General features: G+C 43.8%; 1 protein-coding gene across 3 annotated transcripts in view; it reads right to left on the bottom strand.

Moving 5' to 3' along the window:
- THSD1 (thrombospondin type 1 domain containing 1) overlaps positions 1–22,964 on the bottom strand; it is a 39,920-nt gene extending 16,956 nt beyond the window's left edge. The window contains exons 1-3 of one of the 3 annotated variants that reach the window (XM_019491403.2): positions 22,879–22,964; positions 10,679–10,817; positions 5,604–6,563 (exon numbers count right to left, since the gene is read on the bottom strand). In XM_019491403.2, coding sequence (XP_019346948.2) covers positions 5,604–6,563; positions 10,679–10,736 — 1,018 coding nt within the window. In that variant the 5' untranslated portion in view covers positions 10,737–10,817; positions 22,879–22,964. Of the gene's footprint in view, positions 1–5,603; positions 6,564–10,678; positions 10,831–22,446; positions 22,798–22,878 lie in introns of those variants that run through there. The other 2 variants (XM_019491404.2, XM_006259874.4) reach the window with 2 other exon arrangements.
- Between the last annotated feature and the right edge of the window lie 457 nt (positions 22,965–23,421).

Here is a 23,421-nt window from a genome sequence, read left to right as displayed (position 1 = left end):
TAAGGTCCAGATGCACACACTCAAAAGTACACAACACAAACCAAGCTGGGGCTGAAGAAGGGTCAGAACATTCACTGGAGGAGCACCACAATGGAGCTCTGAACTGAAGAGTAGGCCTGTGCGAAGTGGCTAGTATTCACTTTGGATTCGGATTCAGCCAATTTGGGGGACACTGATTCAAATAGGCGATTTCTGAATCAGCCCCATCCTCCACCTGCTCCCCCAGCCCTGCCAATGGCTGCCCGCTCAGCCCCAGCTCCCGGCTCTTTGAAAAAAAAAAGCCCAGCACCCACCAGCTCCTGCCAGATTTTGGGGGGGGGGGGTGTTGATCCCCACTGCCCCCCACTAACCCTACACTGCGTGGGGGACTCTGCCATGAGACCCCATCCCCCACCCGCTCTCCTAGCCCCAGCTCCGGGCTCTTTAAAAAAAACAAAAGACAAAAAAAAAGTCCCGACTCAGCAGCTCCTGCCAGGTGAGAGGCAATCCCCACTGCCCCGCACTGTGTGAGGAGCTATGCCATGAGCCCCCAGAAGCCTTGATGGCTGCAGCAGCAGCCAGTGAGTGGGGGATTTTTTTTTTATTTTTAAAGAGCTGGGAGCTGGGGCTGGGCAGGGCAGCCATGGGGGGGGAGGTGGGGGAGGAGGCTTGTGACAGTGTCCCCCACGTGGTTTCGGGCAGTGGGGGAAGTGGGGATCACCCCCTGCCTGGCAGCAGCCAGCGAGTGGGGGCTTTTTTTTTTTTTTTTTAAAGAGCTGGGAGCTGGGGCAGGTGGGGCAGCCATGGTGGGGGGGCTGGGAGAGCGGGCAGGGGAGCAGGCAGGGGATGGGGCCTAGCAGGGGTGCCCCTCCCCCCTCCTCCAGCCTCCCCTTCCCTGCCCACTACTTACCAGCATGGAGTCCGGGTCCAGCTCCCTGTGGCAGCGAGCAGAGACTGCCTGAATCTCCAAAGCTCTCTGAATCTTTTCCAAATCAGTTTGGACCTTTTAATTGGTCTTCTGATTTGATTCAGATCTGGCCACCGAATCGGGCCAAATCTACTTCGAATCGAATCGGCACCTAAAGCTTCGCACAGCCCTACTGGACAGTCACTCCAGGCAATAAAGGGTTCCCTCACTTGTACTGTCTTCAGACTGATGCAGCTCTCCCAGAATACCTTGTGCATTTAGAATGCAGCTGTGGGGTGCTGAAGTCTTATGCGCATAGAGTCAGGTGTTCTGTGATCTAATTAATTTGAGGTTGACTTTTTAGTTCAAGTTATTTTGTGCCATTTTACTTTCATCTGCTTTGTAGTTTTAACACTTCTAACTTGTCACTCACTGAGATACATCCTTTCTTCTCATGTGTACCCTCAGGCTTTAGAAATACAGTACTCCAGTGAAAGCAAAAGAAACAAAGCAAATGGTAAGAAGACACAGCTAAGCCATTCAAATGTTGGGTAGTGGAACATATCTATTGATATGTCATACTATAGGCAACTGTTTGTCCATATCAGTTATATGGACCACAAAACTATTATCCAAAATCTCATACATAGAAAATGAAATAATCTTTTTTTTCCTTTTCTACCTAGTTTCATAGTTTGTAGGGTTGGAAGGGACCTTGAAAGATCATCAAGTCCGACCCCCTGCCATGGCAGGAAAGAGCGCTGGGGTCAAACAACCCTGGCAAGGTGTTTGTCTAGCCTCCTCTTAAAGACCCCCAGGGTAGGAGCCAGCACCATTTCTCTTGGAAGTTGGTTCCAGATCCTAGCCGCCCTGACAGTGAAGTAGCGCCTCCTGATGTCTAGTCTGAATCTACCCTCTGCCAGCTTGTGACCATTATTTCTAGTCACTCCTGGTAGTGCTCGGGGGAACAGGGACTCCCTCAGTGCCTGCTGGTCCCCCCTGACTAGTTTGTAAACGGCCACTAGATCCCCCTCAGTCTTTTCTTGTGGAGGCTGAACAGGTTCAGGTCCCTTAACCTCTCCTCGTAGGGCCTGCCCTGCTGCCCCCTGATCATGCAGGTGACCCTCCTCTGGACCCTCTCAATGCTTTCCATGCCCCTCCTGAAGTGCGGCACCCAGAACTGGACGCAGTACTCCAACTGTGACTTGACCAGTACCTATATGAGAATGTCTTGATTAATCTAACGATCTTTGGATTTTGGATTTTTAACTAAGCTTTTTTGTGTCACAGAGAAAGAGAGAGATAGTAAAGAGAGTCTTGGTAGAATATTGAGTAAAAAAAGATGAATCTGGCAATGTGGTAAGGCTAGAGAGCTTTTGTTTTTAGGAGATAAGTTCATAACTGAAGAGTTAAAAGTTTAAAACCTACAAAATGGAACACAATAAAACTGTATAACAGCACTATGCAAGTCACCGTCATTATAGCACTTCTTTGTGTGACAAATACCTTATGAAAACACTGAAAATATAAAGCAAGTTTTAATTTCAGAGATGACAGACTGAATCTGTGAAGAGCTCTAGAATTTCAGTCATTCTACTCCTGCACAGAAGAGAAGACAGAGGAAATGAAAAGCTCTTCCAAGAAACTGTTACAACTAGGAATAGGCCAAAATAATACTTTGTCATCCAAAGTTTTTTGAACTTCGTAGGGAAGTGAAGGTTGCTTTCAAACCTGTGGATTCGAATTTGCTCTATGGATATGGTTTCAGGTTTGGTCCACAGCTAGAAAAGTCTTATTCTTAGAAACTTGTCAGATCATCATGAGAATGTAGTACCATCAAATCCAAATCCTATCTCTGATACAGACCTAAATTAAAACCCAGTCCTTGTAATAATACCTCCCTCTGACAGTCTTTAGTTCACACTACCTGCTTAGAAACATAATCACTTAGCTCATCTCTCCCTCCATGATGGACAGAGCAAATATTGTCTGCTATTCTCCCACACAGCTTCCACCATGCCTGCCACTCACATCTACCAGAGCACCTGAAAAAATAATCCTGACAAATAATCTTGTAAACTATACACACAAGAGAACAGTGGTGATGTGTAGGGGGTGCATGTGCACCCCCTGAGAGCACCAGTACACCCCCAGACCAGCCACACTCACCACTTAGGTGATGGGCGGGGGGGCAGACAGGAGCACCGGTGCCCACCCTGCAAGCATTGGCTGGGGTGCAGAGCACTGCAGCCACTCCTGGCAGCGGCCACAGCAATCAGTCAGAGTGACTGGCCATCTCCCAATCAGCCGTGGGGCCCGCCCCTTGGTCGGTGGGATTGGCCACGGGGCACCCTCCAGTCACCCGGTCAGTGGGAATGGAAATAGGGGGACTCCTCCCCCCACCCCAGGTCAGCGAGATCGGCCACGGGGAACCCCTCCCCCCCCGGTTGCTGTCTGGTTGCTGGGGGGGCATGTGTCCTCCCTGACTAAGGTGGCACCAGTTGCCCATGCAAGAGAATCCATCTATTTTTATCATGCTCACATTATCAAAACTCCTAGGGCTAGATCCACAGACAGACTTAGGCATGATGCCATGGAGTATTGCCCTAGCTAATTTTTATCTGCCTGGAGAACAGAATCAACCCCCACTGAATTAGATGCCTAAATTCCTTATACAGGGCATAAAAAGAATTAGGTGCCTCAGAACAGGATCTACAAAAGACCCTCAGCTAGTCAGCAGAAAATGCTGGAGAGGTGGGGGCATTTGAAATCATGCCCCTCCTTAGGGATTAGACACCTAAATCAGGGCTGCAGGAAAGTAAACTGTCAGGTCAGGATTCACTGTCCAGAACCCTCTCCTGGAGTTAGGCACCCACGTCATTCCTACTTTAAGCAGATTCATGCTTCATTCCTTTTAAAGATACAGAGAGTGATTTTGCCCACTATTTATATAAAAACCTAGGGTTAGAGAACTCACTGGCTAGAGACAGACATTACACATAAACTTGTTTAAGTGATCAGAAACTGGTTTAAACCTGTAACAGAACAGACATTCAGGGCACATAAACCAGTTTCAAAATGGCTGAAACCAGTTTGAGATAAACCTGGTTGAATGTAGTATCAGACTTAACTGATTTGGCTCAAACTGGTTTATGCAATGTCTGTCCCAGACCCTTTGCTGGTTTAAGATAAACTAGACTCCCCCAGCATCCCAACATACTCTCTGGGATGGGCAGGGCTCTCTGCTCCACAGCAGAGCTGGCCCCTCCCCTCTGGCCAGAGCTCTGGCAGAGACTGCAGATACAGCAGGGTCTGCCTGACTTTCCCCTGCCCCACCCCCCGTCGCTGCTCAAGCAGAGATCCCCTGCTCCCATAGCACAGGCTCCAGCCCCATGGATCCGAGGCATGTGGTATGCGAACTAATGCTGAGAGGTGTCTGCGTCTCCAATTTCACTAGGACAGGCAGACAGGACAGTGTCCATTTAGGGCTTTTTGGAGCTAATCAAGAGGTCAGCTGGTAAGGTCCCTCCTTCCGTCTTTGGAAAAAGCTATTTAAGAGCAGCTGAGAGAGGCTATTTTGTTGATGGTAAACAGTTCCCTGCTGGCTTGCTCACCTGTCAGTTTTCTGTAGACAGTATAAAGAAGCATGGAGAGGGAGATTGGAAAGCTCTGTATCATCAACAGATGCACGCAGTGCACATCCTCCTTGCCTCAGAGTGATAGCCCAGGGCTGGGGGCTGGCAACACTCCTGCCCCTTAAGCAGCCAGCAGGGAAAAGCCTGGGATGGTGCAGGCAGACATCCCTAAGCAGAGTCCTGCTGGGGCCTGGCCATGCCTCCCCTCAGCTCAGCATTGTGGAAGGGAAGGGAGGGCTGCTTTAGCGCCCCCCGGCTTCTAACCTGAGCCACTGCAGGCATGTTCCAGCATGTCTGGGATGTCTGTTCAGTTGCAAACTGATGTAGCCTAGTCAGGTTAGACTAACCTGCAAAGACTGAATCAATTCAGGCTCGTGCTTTTTGAATGTCTGTCCCTAGCCACTGTGGCAGGGAAGTGGGGGGAGAGGAAGGCTCAATTCAGTTCTCTCTTCCAGCTGAGTAGGTTCAAACCTATATCGCCCAATACACCCTAATTTTCAGGCTATGGGCTCTTCTGGGCAGGGTAACCCCATCCCTCCTGATAAACTGGGAGCCTGTGCAGAAATTAATTCAAGATTCATGGGATCAGAGTAAGCAGGCAAGTAGAAAAAGGACTGTGCAGATTAGCGGAATGGCCTTCCACAGGAGGAGAGTCTTGAATTATGGTCCCTGCTCCAGTGGCTGCTCATACATTTTATGTAATGGACAATGCAGAAGCAGTCCTGGGAGCAGGGGCCAGGACACAGAGATCCCCTCCTCTCAGGGCAGTGCTCTAAATACTCGCCAACAGTTCTGCTCCCTTTCTCTGAATGCAACAAACCATTCTTTTCTGCAGAAGGGCATAGCTTTGGCAGGAGGGATGTGCAGTGGTTCCACCCAGCATAGCCCATGGTGGTTCAGGAAGTCTCCTGGAAGGTCGTTCACCATCTGAACCTACTCAGACAGTGATGGACCTAGAACCCAGGTCTCCCTCTTCCTAGATGTGTGAATCCTTCTTCCATAAATGGCACCATTGTCAGTCCAAGTTATCATCATTTCTAGTGCAGCATTTCTAGTTAAAGATGAAAAATATCAATACAAACCCATGTTCCTGTGGATCACCATACATTCTGTGACTCTTGGAAAGAAGTGGCTTTGGCTTGAAAAGTTAAAAAAGTCAAAACAGTATTTGTTTTTTCCCATGTCAAACAAAGTACAGTTAAATTCGGTTCTGTTGTTCCCTGGATTCAGAATGTTTTCTTCCAGCCAGGTTGGTCTCTCTCCAGGATGCCTGAGAGCATCCTTATAGACAGCCATCTTCCCGCTGATAGAAGTGCACGGAGGGGAGACTACAAACACCTGAACTGAAGACTTGCACAGCACTTCTGGTGCCATGACCAGTTGATATCCAAATTTGTGGGCAAGGTCTATAGGTCCAGTTGAGGTGATAACCAAACCAGTCTCTACTGATTTCAGTAACACAGTGACATATGCTTCTTGGCCAGTAAGTAGGCAATCAAACTCCACCCACTGGGACCTCGCAAGAAAGATTATTTTGCTAGTTCTCATCCCCAGTGCCTCCTCAGTACTCAATCTTCCCAGTTCATAGAGGTTGCTGGTGAATATCACCTGTAGTAAAAACGCTGTCTCATTCATAGCACACAGCTGTTCATTAGTGAAGAGTCCAACCTGCAAGGAGCTCCCAGGCCCATTGGATGTCCTGTTCAAGTCTATGTGAAATACAGGCCACTCTACACTTAGGAGTGCAGTTCCTCCACTCCACCGTACATCAGTTCCATTATTAGTCTCAGAGGTCATTCTGACCCGATAATTCCCAGCACTCTTGAAATGAAAACATTCAAATGCTACCATCCCCTGTGACTGGTGAGCTGGAAGCTGTTTTTTCGCAATGGTCTGGTCAGTGGCATCCAACAATAGGATGAATACATTCTTTGCTGTCATATTACCATTGTTGTGGTACTGAAATTTAACGGACACTGTGTCGTTGCTTAAGGCTATGTGACCTGGTCGCTCCAAGAGAAGACACTCCACTTCATGGAGGACTGAAAGGAAACAATTTCACAACACTGTTAATAAGTAAATGAAGAAGTGAATAATACCCACTGCATCATAAAAGAAACACATATAACAGTCAGGTGTTTAAGAAGTGATTCTAAACTTTTTCAAAGCAATTGGATCAATCAATAAGAATAAGAGCTTGGCTATACAAATTTGAACTCATTACTTCCTAGTCAAGCCAGATTGAGTTTGGCATGACTCAAGTCTCCCTGAAGGAGCAGCATGCACAACTGAGTAGGAACAGCATAGAATCCCAATCCCACAAACCCGATGGTGATGTCTAACACAGCTGGAAACTGCTGCTTTGTAAGAATAACCATCACTTTTCTAAACCTACTTACAGGATCCTGTTTAAAAAAAAGATCCATAGAAAATTCAGATATCAGAGGTAATGGCTTATGTAGCTCTTGACTTCAAACTGCCTTCACTTACTAGGGTCTTAGGGCTCTGCTTCTGAACCATTAATTTCCTTCTTTTCAAAATTCAGATCTTCTCCATCTTCACAATAACCAACTGTTGTTACATTTGACAATTTGGCAAAAAGTTAGACATGTAATTTCTGATGGCAAAAGTTTAGAAAATGCCAAGTTAAATAAAAAAGCAAAACTGTGCAATGCTTTCTGAAGTCTCTGGTTCCTGCTGCTTTATGAATCTTTCATTTTACTCGTTTGCAGTAGACAATCAAGGAATAAAAGAGATTAAAATAAATGTGCTGGGATCAACAACACTTTTCCTGTCTCAGATGTGGTATAACATGCCTAAGTTACATCATTTCATTATAAACTGTTCAGTTTCACTTTAAATCTGTTTGTGGCCTGACCACACTTGTGCAGTTAATTAAATAAACCTGAAACATGTTTCAACTGGTGGGGTGAAACAGTATTTAAAGCACATGATTACATAGAGATCATACGCCTGTTTCCACCTCTGGTACAGTTATTTTGTGTAACCTTGGACACATAGCAATCACTTAATCTTAGGCAGAGAAGAGTTATCAGCACAATAGAAACAACACTTCTCCACTTCAGAGAGATGCTGGGAGGCTTTATCCATTGATATCTATAAGATGCTATGAGTTCCTAAAGCACTGCTTACAAGCTGATAGTGGCTTGTACTTGCTAAATCTGTTGCATGTTTATATATTACATACATTAAAACCAAGAAAACGATGTTGTTAGAACTAAGAGGCTGCAGTCAGACCCTCAAAAGTTTGAAAATGTTTGTGTAATCTTAATTTGGTCCCCTTGTATTTATACATTATGATGCAGTCTTTATATTACTTAAATATATTTTTCCATATGGCCCTGCTTTGTTCTGTAGAAGGAGAGATGGTGCTCACTGAATTGCAAGCTTTCCAGGGCTGTGATAACCTTAGGTGTGATAACCAAACATGGCTCCCTGGGTTTGAGCATATTCAAGCCAGTCCAGTTAATGTGGTAGCTATGTGGGGATGAAGCATGATCATTGTAAGTGGAAATGTTTCTCAGGGAAATGTTTGTAACAAATTTTAACATAGGGAAAACAATTATTGCCCCCAATCTCATTCTTAGAAATGTCTAAAATACTTAACTGAAATGTTTAAATACACCTGAGACAGACACCCAAATGGAAACAAATTTAGCCAGAACAGGTTAAAATTTGACAAAGTTGCAAACAGTTCAGAACAGGATATTATAATGGTAAGTGCCAAGCAACTTTAATTATATACATGCTACCTGTGCCTCTGATGACACTGTCCTGATTTCTGTTTACTTGCACCTGCAAGCATAGTGTGCTGATCCACTAGCCTGGAAGCTGTATCTATGCAGCAGTGAGGGTAAGTGAATCAGCAGGGACAGGCTAAATGACACTGTCACTCAAGCAGTATTAATTAGGCTTCCCATCCTAAATGCCTTTTGGATGTAGCTACATAACTTTTGGTTTTGGCAGCAGTCTGCCTGGGGCAAGCAATGTACTTGAGGGCACCACAACTACACATGGTAAGTTTAAAATGTAGACATGACCTTGAAGTTCACATCAAAAGAATTTAAAAAAATATTAGACAGCCTAGAAAATAAAAGCATGGTGTGGGTTTTAGTCATGAAGCTGCCAATGACTTTAGGGTATGATAAGGTGTGGAAAACAGGCAACGAGGAAGAAGCCATCTTTATGCTGGCATGCTTTTGCTGAGACTAGCCCAGTAAGACTTGCCTTCCCTTCTATTTGTTTTAGTGTAGAAATATTCTAGTTATAGACTACCCAAAGAGTTGCCACTTCATGACACACTGGCGGGCACAGAATAGGAGCAGCCAGCTTCCCCTGTGTACACTTACTGCCATGCATGTTAGGGTATCACCAGCTGGAATCTCGTCCCCATTGTTTGGACAGCCTGCCTTGGGCTCATTTCAATCCATCTATAGATATCTTTTTTTTGTCATTACAATAGTCTGCTACTGAATGGATCTGGCTGCAACCTACCAGTGTGGTCACTCGAAGAATTCATTCTTGCAAATCAAAAGGCAAAGCCTTTAACTCTTTAACGGTGAAAATACTTATTTATACTGGGGTATTATTCTATATGAATGACCATAAACCAAAGTTATATATATACAAAATTGCTTGGAAACTATTGTCTGGAACATGAAGTATTCTTGATACTGGAAATATTGTCAATACAGAAGCTTAGGTGCTAAAAATATTCAGATGTGATTTAACATTCCTAGCCATAAACTAGAGGAATCATAGTGAGCTTCTACCTTTTTGACTTTAAATAGTAATGTCTATATGCAAAACTATCCTCTTAAGAAGTGCCAATGTAATAATTTATCTCTGCCCAAATTTGAGTTAAACATGTATCTTCACTGTAACCTTCACTTGACCCTTTGTTAATTTTTCTATTTATATTTGGCTGATTAATGTGACAGTAGAAGTTTAAAGTTGCATAACATCACTAACAAAAACACCTCTTTCTCCACTGCACCTAAACATCACTGCAAAATGTTATAGTTCTACATTTTTACATCCCTTCTCCAGATCTTTCGATAGTGATAAAAAGAGAAAAAGATATCAGTGGAAGTAGTTGGGCATGTCCAGTCTAAAAATCTGTAATCAAATTTTTACATGCATATTACAAGAGCAAATCCCTTACATTACTAGGGCAAGGTCTCTCCTTCATATGAAGTTTTCATATCCCAAAGGAATGAACTTCTATATCCCGTCCACAGACACAGGTAAATATGAGACTTCAGATTTTGCAGGGCCATGCACAATAGTTCAACAACATCTAGCTTAGTCCTCTTGCACAGCCTTCAAAATTTACTGCATCACTCAATTTATATGTTAGAGATAAAGTTTTTAAAAAGCATCTAAATGACTTAGGAGCTTGAATTCTGTTTTCATAAAGTAATTTTGGGCACTTAAGAGCTTAAGTCTCCCAAAGTCAATGGTATTTAAGTTCCAAGATGCTTAAATCATTTTTTGAAAATGGGATTTGAGTCAAAGTGCAAGGTAGCTTACTCCCTTTTCAAAAGTGGAGTAAGTTGCCTTCACCTTTGGGCTTGTGCAGATGGGGAATTAATATGCAGTAAACTACAGTATGACTTCAAACAACACAAGCTACTTGATGTTGATTCCCTGTGTGGACTTCCTTAGCGTGCACTAGAAATGTCCTTCTGTGAGGCAGTTTGGAAAGTGGACCTTGCTTACAAAGTGGAGTAAGCTCTCTCTCAGTGAGTGCACAATAAAAATGCCCACCTATGTAGTTAGTGTGCTGTAAATTCACACTAATCTACTGCCTATAAACCACCACATGTAGACAAGGGCTTAGGCAGGTAAAAAATTGTATCCTTATTCATACATTACTGAAATGTGCAAACTTTAGGACAGAAGAGAGTTCAGTTAGTTATTGGTAACCCAACCAGTTCTTGCCTGAGATGCCCAAAGAAATCTGCCCAGTTTATTCCATTTCATATTCAATTCTGTGTCAGTTGTGGGGCACCTTCTACTCTGATAAAAATGCAAGTCATCATTCCCAGCAACAGTTTTCACCAATCCCAGATTTCTGTGCTCTTCTGATTCCACTTAATATCTATAGCATTCTCTTTATGGTCAAAATACTCACCATAATCCCAGAGCATAACTAACAATAGATTTGAAAAATCTTTCAACATCTGTTTCATTCTGATCAGTGGGATCCCAGGTCCGTTGACTCCTCATGTCCTTCTCCACCTCCGAAGCACATGCACTTTTTTCAAGAACACCTGAAAGTTAAAACTTTAAAAAATTACAGCCCTGCTGAATTTGTGTCAGAAAGACAAAAGAAGAGAAAGGCCCACTGAAAAAAAATCAGTCAAATATGTATTTGTCAGATAATTAATCTCATTTAATGGTATCAGTATTTCTTTTTTTTTTATCTGCTTTATAATCCAGTACAACACCCTGGTGCACTGAGACATATACAGCCACAATTCATCATACAATAAAGTTCCAGATCCTGTATCAGCACAGAGAGATAGCTTCTATTGCTTCATATTTCCAACTGACCTGTTGAAGCCTGGATGTCAGCCTCGCTGTAATAGCTGCTGTAGTCCATTTTTATATGAGGATCTGGATTCACTACAGCAAAATAGCAAAGTGTCTCATATAACAGTTTTATAAAAATAAAAACATATTTAAACACCAAAAATCTCTCATGGACTGCAACTTCTGCTTAAACAGATGCTGAAGGAAGAATTACCTGGTGTCACAACCCAAAGTTGTGGTTTTTGTTTGTGTGTGCTTCGGCACCGCTAAATTACGTTCCCGCCTAAATTACAGCTTCTTTGCATGGTGCATTTCTTTTGCATCTTAGAGATGTACGGTGCAAAGGAGTTCCCGCCATTTGTATTTGGATTCGCGCCACGTTATTGGCCAGTTCTAAATGTAGGCACACGTGGCGGCTAGCTATTGGCTTGCTAGCCGTACAAAAGGCTTGAGTGGTTTCCGCCCAAGTTGGAGGACTCCATGAACACCAGGAGGAGGAGATTTCACCCAGTGTGAAGATCTCTAAGCGCTGCGGATCCTTACGGACCCAACGCTTTTCTTAAGCAGGCAATAGAGGCTTAACAATCGGACCCACGGAGCTTTAACTACTCCGGAGGGGAAACAAAAGAACGAACCGCCTCTAGCCTCTCCCCGTCGCCGAGCGCAATCCAAGACGTATCCCTTTCCTGTAAACCCAATTTTCGAACCCACGGAGCCTAAACAACTCCGGGGGAAAGAATTGCTGAACCCGCGGAGCCTAAACAACCCCGTGGAAAAGAATTTGTCGTAGTCCTCTAGCGAGGATTTAAGCGGAGCTGCGCCTGGAAACCTGTCCAGCCTACACCACTACCATCTTGGGGTGTAAGTAAATAATCTTTTCAATCAACCACCACGCGTTTGTGACTAATTCTAGCTCACCACCGGTTTTCTCCGACCCCGCGTGCCCGGGCTGCTGGCCACAGCCCACGTGTGCAAAGACGGGCCGCGGATCGCCCCTCCCGACTCGCACTTGGCGGCGGGATCGGGGCCCGGCCCGCACACCTGGTATTGCTTATAATGCATGTATAGAAATATTATCATTAACTGCTTTTAAAATAACTTTCAGTGTGAAAATGACTCAATACAAACCTGTCCTATTGATTCTTAAATTGCCTATTACTTCAGCTGTATTAATATATTTAATAAGCTAATTTGATCTACTCTTTGCTCACACATTCCTTCATATTGATTGTCCTGGGAAAGTTCCAGTTCCAGTAATTTTTCCCATTTTCTTTGGTGATATCAGATAATTTTAAAGAATAAATTCCGTCAGTTGCACCTGCAATCAATGGTGGCAACAAAAAGAGGGGCTGTATTTTTCAGTTTGCTCTACAGAGCAATTTCCCCCTCCCAATTTCTATCCATTTCCATGAACTAGAATAATGGGGAATCTTCTTTAAAGTGCCTCAAACAAATTAACCACACAAGTAAACACAAGCTAGTATATGAGCACTGTGTTTTTCAAACAAATTGTTGCAGGTGCTATCACACAAAGTTAGAAAGAACCCAAAAGAGAAGACATTTACATATGGCACTATTAATCCACAGACAGTAATTATTATTATTTGTATTTTCTAAGCCCTGGGGTCCTGCTTTGCTAGACACCATGCAAAAAAGCTCTTGCCCAGCAAAACTTACGCTTCTCATTTTAAAGGTGAGCAACAACCAGTAGCTACAACACAGAGATGGAAAGAGGCAATGCAACAATGGCATTGTTTCAGGTCTCCCAGTCATTTCACAGATCACATAAGGATAGAGTGTTATATAAATCTAATAAATAAATAAAGTTGTTTGTAATCATAAAAATAATTATTTCATTCAACATTTGATGAGAGTGTTATATATCAAATGCATGTGTAGTATCACTATAAAATATTTTACTGTCTTGATTTCTTTTCTATCTTCATGTCTCTCCCTCCTCCAAATTGTCTTGCCACTAACACCTTTCTTTCATATAAGACCAAGTGATTAAATGGCTAGAACAGTGCTGGAGCGTTACTGTAGCTGGGATGGTCCAGGTCCAGGCCCAGATCTGAGGAAGAACACTTTGTGCCAAAAACTTGTCTAACATCTCTCTCAACTACAGTTGGTTCAATAAAAGTATTGTCAGAAAATCCTTGCCTCTCACATAAATAACTGGAGTGATTAATTTGTAAAAAAAATAAAAATAAATAAAAATTAAAAGTTTCAGGTACAGCTTGGCTACACAATTGATAAAGAGCAAAAGAATAATAAGCCACACATATCTGCAGGGTATAATCAGCACCGAGATCAAGAGCTTGGTGAGCTTCCAAAAAGGATTAGACACTGAGATAGAAAATGGAAACTACAGTTACATTAGGTAGGATGCAAATTATAGGAACATAAAACTTATGCCTCAAGATAAAAAAACTGATAATGTTTAGAAATCAACTTTTCCCATGGGTAGGCCATTCCATCTTTGCCTATTCTGGGTATTCTTGCACTTTTCCTCATAACAAAAGGCACTGGCCATCACTGCAGAGAAGATGCCAAGCCGAGGGGCTACTGGTCCAAATAGGAATTCCTTTTGTTCCTATAATTAGTTAGGATGATACTAAAAAAGTAATGAAATGAAAGAATCAATGTGTTAATGCTAAGAAAAAAAATAGGCTTAGTATAAAAAACCCCTTTGTAATAGAAGATGTACAGGTCTATGGAGCAGCCTCCCAAGGGTAGATGGGGAAGCTATTTGATATACCTAAAATTAGCCTAAACAAAACAAAACCAAATAAAAAAAAAAGTCTTTAGGAAACAATCATGCATTGGTACTGTGATGGACTGGATGGCTTCATGGATCTTCTCCAGCTCTAATTTTCATGACATCAAATATTAAAACCTTTTTTTTAAACATCCTTTACGCATCTATGTATGAACTGGCAGGTGAAATGAAAGGTCCCTATCTCTATATAATGCACTATCTATTGTATGAAGGAAAAATAAAAGGCATGGAGGGAAGGATGTATTGAAGAGGAAAAAAAAGGAAGAGACTGACAGAAGGAATTGCCTTGTCATATGTGTTATCTGTTTTCATTTGCATATGTTGTCTTGACAAATGGAAAACAGGCTTGGTCATCTAGAGAGAGCACTGAAGTGACGCATAAAAAGACTTGGGGCCTTCTGTTTCTGCCACGGGCCTGATGCATGATGCTGGGTAAATCACTTCCTCAGCCTGTGCCTCTGATTCCATCCCACTTTTTATCTAGTTAGATTATGTACCCTTCAGGACAGGAACTCTCTCCTGTTAGGCATATGCAGAGGGCTAGCACAATGGGGCCCCAGTATTAGCTGGGCTTTAGCAGCTTCCAAAATACCAATAGTTAAGAAAAGCTGGAACCTTCTACTCCTTGGCTTTCTTCTTTACACTCCACCCCCCGCCCTTTCCTTAGTATCATTCAAAATTCGCCTGATAAAATCATCACCTTAAAAATTCTCAAGTCTCTTAGGCTGTGCTTTCACTAAGAATTTTTAGCAGTTCTTACACTTCTGGTCTAGCATCAATTCAGCTCACCTCCTGGAAGTGCTAATATAGACCAAGTGTCAGCATGTTTAGCGCTGTGCTGTCTAGCACTGCACAGAAAAGACTAGGGGCATGTCTGCAATGCAGACAGCAGGGGAGTACAGATGCACCTGAGCTAGCTTTCAACTAACTAGCTCCAATACTGGTACCAATTTAACTATAGTTGGATGAAACTCAACAAGAGCTGATTTTTCCTTAATAGGTCTGTGCTACTACTGGTACACTGGCCAGCTCACTTAAAACTAGCTGGTGTATCTTGATATTACTAGGCCTGTGCGATGCAGCAAGTATTTGCTTCAGATTTGGATTCGGCCGCTTCAGAGGGACAGTGATTTGATTCAGTGATTAGAATCACTGTCCCGATTTGATTCAGCCGATCCAGATCCGGAGGTTTGGCCATAGACTATACAGGCAGCAGTCCTCAATGATGCTGGACACAGCTGCCTCCAGCTGGTAAGTCTGTTGTGGTGGGCCGAGGGAAGGGGTGTGGGGGGTGAGCAGATCAATGCCCCCAAAGTGAGGGAGGGATTGGGGCTTGGACAAGCTGCCCAGCTGGGGCAGGGAAGTCGCGGGGCTCAGGGAGGGGGGTTCCCGCCACTGTGCGCTGCCACACGCTGCCGGTCCGGGAGCTGCTCTTCCGGTGGCTCCTCTGGCGGCTCTCGCTGCCTGTCTGGGAGGGCATGGAAGTAGGCATGTGCCCCCAGATCTGTACAGGGAGGGCTGAGCCGGACTGTGCTCCGGGAGGCTAGCCCCAGCTGCCCGCCGCCAGACTGCGCTCTGTGAGGCAGGTGGCACCAGGGCTGTGCTCCAGGCAGCTAGCCCTGGCCACAGCACCCACCCTGCAGAGCACAGTGGAGCAGGGAATATGGGGGGGGGGTGCAGCCATCCTAAAATTCCCCATAGCCCCTGCCGCTGGCCCTGCCCCGATCCGGGTGCACGTGCCTATCCCCATGCCCTGCCACTGCTTGCTCAGCTGGGTCAGGGTGGGACAAAGCTGCGGTGTGTCCGGGAGGCTCAAGTGGCTTCTGCTGCTGCACACCGCTTGTCCGAGGCAGCATAGCGGCACCGTCCCATGCCTCCCCGCCCCGGTTGGGCAAGCAGCAGGAGGGCATAGCTCCCATTCCCAGTGCCTTCTGCTGCCTGTCCAGAGCACAGGCCAGCCCAGCCTGCCCTGGAAGAGCAGCTCCCGGACCGCCACCATGCAGTGGCAGGAGTCCCCCTCCCCGAGTCACGCGCTCCACCACCCGGTTGGGCAGCTTGTCTCAGCCCCAGCCCCAATCCCTCCATCACTGTAGGGAAATTGATCTGCCCCCCCCTCACACCCCTCCCCTCTCCTCCCACCAAAACAGATTTACCAGCTGGAGGCAGCTGTGTCCAGCGTCCTTGAGGACTGCTACCTGTATAGTCTATGGCTGAATCTCCGAATCAGCATCAAATCTCCGGATCCGAATCGAATCGGGACGGTGATCTGAATCACTTAATTGAATTACTGTCCCTCCAAATCAGCTGAATCTTTATCCAAAGCAAATACTTGCTGCTCCGCACAGGCCTACTCAAGACATCCAGCCTCACACTGAGCCTGTTTCAATCTCACACCTCCTCAACCATCTAATTGCATTTCCTCCTCTCCTTTCTCCCCTCACTTTCCCCAAGCATCTCTGATCTCTGCATCTTTTTCTCCCATCTCTACTTTGTGAAAAAACTACATTGTCCTTTAAGCCTCATCTCCCCATCCCTGGTGGTAGTAATTCTGCCCCTCTTCTTCACCACATTTTTCCTTAAAAGGCCTACTTCTACTCAGGATCCTTCCAGCCTTCTCCTTACTAATTCTCCACATCCACCCATTTTACCTTATCATTGTTGCCCAGGCCTTGTCTATTTGGGAGCTTTCTAAGGCAAGGAAAACAGCCTATACATTTTCTATTCTATTCAGATCTTTACATCATACTGATTACAATATACCATACTCATGACAGCCCTGATCACAGGACCATAATAGAATGGTCTGGTGGTAATGCTACTAACCAACCATTTGGCTTTTATTATTATTAGGATTTTCATTACTGTAATAAGCGCTCTAGACAGGGACCAAGACCTCATTGTGCCAGATGCCATACAAACACAGAATAAAAAGACAATCCCTATCTCACAATTTATAATCTGAGTATCAGACCAAAAACAACAGACGGATGCAAACAGAAAAGAGAATATCACTCAGCATGATAGACAGTGGTCTCTGCACATCATGAGCACAACTCCAACCAGGTTATTTTTGTAAGCACCAGAGTGAAGGAGTTATAAGGTGAAATCTGAAGGAGAAGAATGAGATGACTTTGCAGCTCTTTATAGGGAGTTCCTCCAGTGTGTGAGAAGTGGCAAAGAAGATAGCATGAGGGTTTTTGTTTATTTATTTATTTTCAAGAGGGAGGTGGAAGCTGGTATCCTGGGCTCATGGGACCTGGGAGCCCCTACTCAATTCTGAATGAAAGATGGTAAGTAAGGTGGGGGACACGCCATGAAAGGATGAAAAAAAATGAAAACAGACAGCTTATGTTTGCTACGACAGTGAAGAAATAACTTTAAGCCCTTGCTCTGTCACTGACTTGTGTGATCTTGGGCAAGTTACTTAACTCTGTTGTGCTTCAGTTCCTTCCTGGTCAATACCATCTCTCAGAATGATGTTGTGAGGATGAAACTTGTTACAGATCAAGAGATGCTCAGACATTAAACGGGAGCCATGCAAGAACCCTAAATAATTGTTTGTATAGTGTAACTTTCTGGAGCTACATATAAATAAATAACAGGCGGGTGTATCTAAATCACGTAGATTTCTAAAATAGAAGCTACTGAATGGGATATATTCTGTTTTCACCTATTTAAATGATGTCTCTGGATTTTCCTGCATTCTTAGATACACACATGCTTGCTTTGTGATCAAGCTGCTGACTCTACTGCTTTTATATTTACAGATCTGACAGATTCCTTTAATTTCTGGATGGGCTTTTATCGCTACAGCCAAAAATGCAAGAGCCAGCCTAAAGGCAGAGACAGCAGACATTACAACAAAGTAATGGTACAGACATAAATGAACTGTTCATTACTTGGTACCCTAGCTGAAACATTACATTATGCTGCAAATCTATATTTGCAGCATAATAAAAGGTCCCATAAAAGAGAACTTATTATATGAGCTTTTCTTTAAGAAACGGTCGTCAATAATTTACTGGATACGTAATAAGTACTATTCATTTCATTTGGAAAGGTTATAAAATAAACTGGACTTAAAACCCTACCACCCTCATGATTTTGTCCCACTGTAGCATTAAGGGGAACAGCTGGTTTTTCCAACAGCAAGTACTGAACTGCCCTGCTTTCATCTTCTTCCCTCTCTAAGTTCCCTGGTAGATCCCTTTGCTTCTTTTGCTCTGCCTCTCTTCTGTACAGGCTAAAGAGGCCGGTTCTCACTATTCAATCTCACCTGAGCCAACCATCCATCCGTTCCTACTTTTTTGCTCAGATTCACTGCTGATACTGTGCCAGGGTGTCCTGCAGTCTCAGCAGTTTCTTGGCCTCAGGATCAAGGTGGGAACATGTAGCAGCGGGAAGAACTGCATGTTGGGCCTGCAGGATTAAAGGTTTAAAGGATTCCTAGGAAGAGCAAGTGATCTGAGTCAAATATGGACTGGCTGCTCTCAGGAGTCATGACTGGAACTTTCCTTCATGGCATTTCCTTCACCTAACCTCAAATGTATCCAGCTATTCCCCTATAACCCAGAAGTCTAGCCAGATTTTAAAGGCACTGCCAGAAAAAAAAAACAGTATTTTAAAAAAGTAAAGTTTTATATAAAATAAGACATATACACAACAAAAGTATAAAAAATATCCTAGGGAAAACAGTGTCTGTATTCTGTTTATTAATATAAACATTTTTCCCCAGTGTTTGTAACCTAATCATTGGTTACAATCTTTCTAATGTGCCTAAAACTGACATTGATTAGAAACTCAACAAGCAAAAAGGTGAAACTGACTAGTTTCTTCTTATTGTCCAAACTGACAAGAATGGAAAGCAGTAATCAAACAGCATGAGCAGCAAAAAGAAAATTATATTTGTAAAATTCTTGTAGTGTTAAGTGCTTTTTTTTATTTCCAGAGAGGAGCTTCATGATTTTTAAACACACTTTAAGATTCGCCAGTTCCAAAGGGTTAACACCTGCTAGGAAATTCAGATTTTCTAATATAATCTTCCTGCTCTTTATTATATAAATAGAGCACTTCAGATGTTCATCACATCTGAGTCCGAAGTGATCACTGTAGGTTGTATGACAATTTTATAAGGTTATTATGCAGCACTTTATTGAGATTAGGAGTCTCACCATTATTACAGAAAGGCACTGATGGCACCAGATACTCTGTGAGTAAGCATTTATTCAAAAGATGTTAAAATCTGTTTCCACAAACAACTGAATTCCCATCTTACAAAGAGCTAGGCTCCTTCAGCTCCTGTTGACATCAGGGTAGATGTTCAACTTCTCAGAGTAAGTGCTGAGCAATTGATGGCCCTGGGATCTCAAGTTTAGAATGCGTACATGGATGAGACTTCCTCTGAAGAACTGTTATGTAGAATGAATGATGAATTTAGTAAATATCAGAAGATTTGGGAGAACATCCTAGCAATAATAAATAAACTGATGTGAAAAATTGAATGCATTAGGTCACCCTTAGTGGCAAAGGATATGGAACTCTTTCCTTGCCTCTTTAAAAATCTGTGTGTGCAAATTAATTCATCCTGGACTCCACTCATTAATGATGTCTTTATATAGGATATATAGATATAACTGAGGTCAAATGAACTTTACTGATTTATACCAGTCAAATATTTGGTTCAGAGTCTGAAGTACCAACAACCATCAGTGTCAGAACCATTTGAAGAGAACAGGAAAATTGATTTCTAGGCTTTCCAGTGACTGTATATTATATATGATTTTTTTTTTAATCTATCTACTTAAAACTAGTGACTGATGAGACTGGGCTTCTAGTTAAATTATTAGAAATAATCTAAAATGTATTATAATGATGATGTTATTCATTCTGAATCTCTATATCATAAGAATATAAGAAGTGCCATCCTGGGTCAGATCAATGGTCCATCTATCTTGGTATCCAGGGTCTGACAGGTGTTTAGCAAAGATAGGTGGGCTGCAATATTGTTTAGGAGGTTTCTGTTTTTATGTTGATACTCCAGGTTGCCTTGTAAATTGCTTTATGGTCTTGTCATTCCCCTGTTTTATAAGTTATTTGAGTCTCTTACTGCAAGCTGCCGTAAGCCTTTGCTGGTAAAGGAGGTGTATAAATTTAAATTAATAACAAACAAACAAAAATATTTTTTTATAAGAAGAATATAGGAATGGGGTATATCCAAAGTAATTCAACACCTACCATATCTTCCCTGGCATCAACCATCATTGGTTTAGGGCTGTCAGAGGATGCATCCCTGACTCTTCTATTTAACAAATCATAGAATCAAAGAAAGTTAGGGTTGGAAGGGACCTCAGGAGGTCATCTTGTCCAACCCCCTGCTCAAAGCAGGACCAGCCCCAACTAGATCATCCCACTCAAAGCTTTGTCTAGCTAAGGTTATCTGAATTGATTTTAATAAAGTATTACACTTGTACTGCTCTATCGCCTTAAAGATCTCTGTCATGGATTGGGGCTTTACTGTATTAGGCAAAATGATCCCTGCCCCTCAGAGTACACAGTCTAAGATACAATGGATGAATACAACAAACAGCTAAAAGAGCACAGAGATAAATTACAGGCATAGAGAGAGAAAACAATTGTGCCAAAAATAATTTTAAACTAAAAAATCCCCTCAAATAACTTCTCATAAAGGCAGCCAGCAAAACACCATAAAGGGGGTACAGAACTGTTATTAATGCTCCTTGTGTAACTTCCTCCAAACCCATGCCAGCAGAATATTTGTACCATTATCCACCATCCTATATTCTTTAAAATTAGAAATATAAATGGACTTTGCAAACAGATAAGACATGCAAAACCTGTCAAATTATACTTAAGAGCAGCCCTGCAAGCAAGCAGTCTGATACTCTGGGGACGGAGAGAAACAAAGACCTGGAGTAGCCAGTAGATATAAACGCACAATATGTTTATATGATAAGTCTACTTTAACTCCTATCTAGGCACTTACATGGGGTTCCAGTCACTGAAATATCTCAGCATCCCACAAAGATTAATGAATTTATCCTCACACCACTCTCACAAAGAGTGTCTATTTTAAAGATGGAGAACCAAAGCCAAGAGACTTGGGTTCAGTTCCGAAGTTTTTTAGGCATCTAATTCCCACTGAAATCAAACACCTAAAAAGAACTAAAAAGGATGACTCCTAGGTTTCCTATTTCATTTTATATGTGAATTTCTGCCCATTTTCTATGTCTTGTCACATCTCAACTATATACATGCTCAAAACAAGTGCTCTAGGGCTGGAGGTTGCTGGCCACCTCTTTAGAGAATCTGAGCATTTTATATGGAAAACAATGTGAACAGGAGGTATTTAAGCACCTATGTAGGAGTTAGATGCTCAAATATTTTTGAGGATTTGGATATACTGACCTACCCAATGTTTCATAGGAAACCTCTGACAGAACTGAACATGGAACCCAAACCTCCTGAGTTCCTGTTCTAGTGCTTTAAACAAAGGCTTCTTTTGTTTAAGTAAAATCACACAAGTCAACCTACAAATGAGATTTTTTTGTCTTCGTTTCCATGTGAACTCCTTTTATGTTTTTTAACCTTTATAGAAGCCACCCAGTAATTAAACAGATAGGTACCAGAGCACTTCTCAAAATACATTTTCTTGTAAAGGTTCAATGCTTTGTGTAATAATAAAGGCAGATCCCATTGTTTGCTGCATGGAGATGTAGGGGTGCGCAGCACTTGGAATGAGTTTGACTAAATCACAGTCAGACTCCAAATTCTCTTGTTTAGGCTGTTACTTTAAAGCATTTTGAACAGAAATAACTACATTCAAATAATTTTCTTTACATTCAGGAACTTCTGAACTTGTGAGCATGAGTCTAGATGCGTGAAAAAGAAGTGTTGCTTTGAGTGTTAGTAGGATTAATTAGGGTTTGAGAGAGAGAGAGAGAGAGAGAGAAAAGTGCTCTGTAATATTTTAGTGGCAGCAAGGGAAAAGATTAGACATGAACCTATGAAAAAGCTTTAGTAACAATGAGCTGACAGCAACTTGACTTAGACACATCCAAACATCAGCAAGATTTTTCCTCTGAACATTTAGGTCCATAAAAACAAACCTGTCCTTACTATGAGCAAGTTAAGGTTTGCAGGGTTAGTGACAGTCCTTGGGCCACATTCGGTGAGAGGCAGGGGAGATTTGCACCTGACAGTGTAACCAAAGCAGACAGACAGATACTAGCTACATCTAGATCAGATATGGAAATGGATATATAGATACAGATAAAGAGAGAAAGAGATATCCAGAGTTAGAGATACAGAATTATAGAAAATGAGGGTTGGAAGGGACCTCAGGATGTCACATCTAGTCCAACCCCTGCTCAAAGCAGGACCATCCCCAACTACATCATCCCAGCCAAGGCTTTGACTAGCCGGGTCTCTGTCTGATAGAGAGAGAGGTAAATCCAGAGCAGCGGTTTTCAACCTGTGGTCCGCGGACCCCTGGCAGTCCACAGACTAGGTCTAAGGAGCCTGCAAAAGACAGCTATGATCAATGAAAAGCAGCGAACACGGGCACTTACAATTCAAAGTGGTCCGCACCTCCATTCCACATGTCCAAAGGGGTCCACAAATGAAAAAGTGCTGAAAACCACTGGTACCGAGAGAGGAGAGAGCGAGGTGTGTTTGTAGATACAGATATAAAGATATAGATATAGAGACAGAGGTATTATATACATAGAGACAGATATATATAGAGAGAGGTATTATACATAGAGAGAAAGAGAGAAACAGATCCAGAGCTCGAGAGAGGAGCTAGAGCTCGAGAGCGAGAGGTAGGTAGGACGGAAGAGAGCTAGTGGTAGAGAGCGAGGAGTAGACAGCGCCGGAGCGGGAGGCGGAGGCGCACTAAGAGCGGGGCGCGGGCCCCGCCCGCAGCTGCAGCCCGGCGGGCCGGAGGTGGGCGCCGCGGCCGCAGCAGCAGCAGCAGCAGCGGGCTCAGCCGCGGGTCTCACCTGGCAGGAGGCGGGCGCGGGGCAGCGGTCCCCTCCTGCCGCCGCAGCCCTCGCACAGCCGCCCTCGCTCTCGGCGGCCAACAGCGCTTCTCCCAGGGGAAAAGTGCGAGCAGACGAAGTCGGGGCCGCCGCCTCCTCCGCGCCCGCGCAGCAGCTACCGCAGCCACATGGCCGCCCCGGTGCCCCGGCTCTGTGCGAGTGCGAGCGAGCAGCAAGTCGGCTGGGCGAGACCCACGAGCCAAGCCGAGCCGGGCCGGGCCGCCTGGCTCCCCGCGTCCCGCTCGCCCCAGGCCCGCGGGCTCCCCCGGCGGCGCTGAGGGACCGGCCTCCGGCCGCGCTGGCCTCTGCCCGCACAGGAAGGGAGCGGGGCAGGGGCCCGGACCGCTCCTCCAGGGCAGCTGGAAGAGCGAAGATAAACAACGACCTCTCTGGCGAAGCCCAAACAGCAGCACTACCGCCTTAGCTGAGATCCTCCTCGTGTGTCCAGCGTCCCGGGCACTCGTGTGGGGCCGCTTTAAACAACAGATCGCGCGGGACACCATA

Source organism: Alligator mississippiensis, chromosome 1 (assembly GCF_030867095.1).
Source record: "Alligator mississippiensis isolate rAllMis1 chromosome 1, rAllMis1, whole genome shotgun sequence".
Classification (NCBI taxonomy): domain Eukaryota; kingdom Metazoa; phylum Chordata; order Crocodylia; family Alligatoridae; genus Alligator; species Alligator mississippiensis.
Note: the sequence above shows the minus strand (reverse complement) of the source record. Positions and strands in the feature narration are given on the sequence as shown.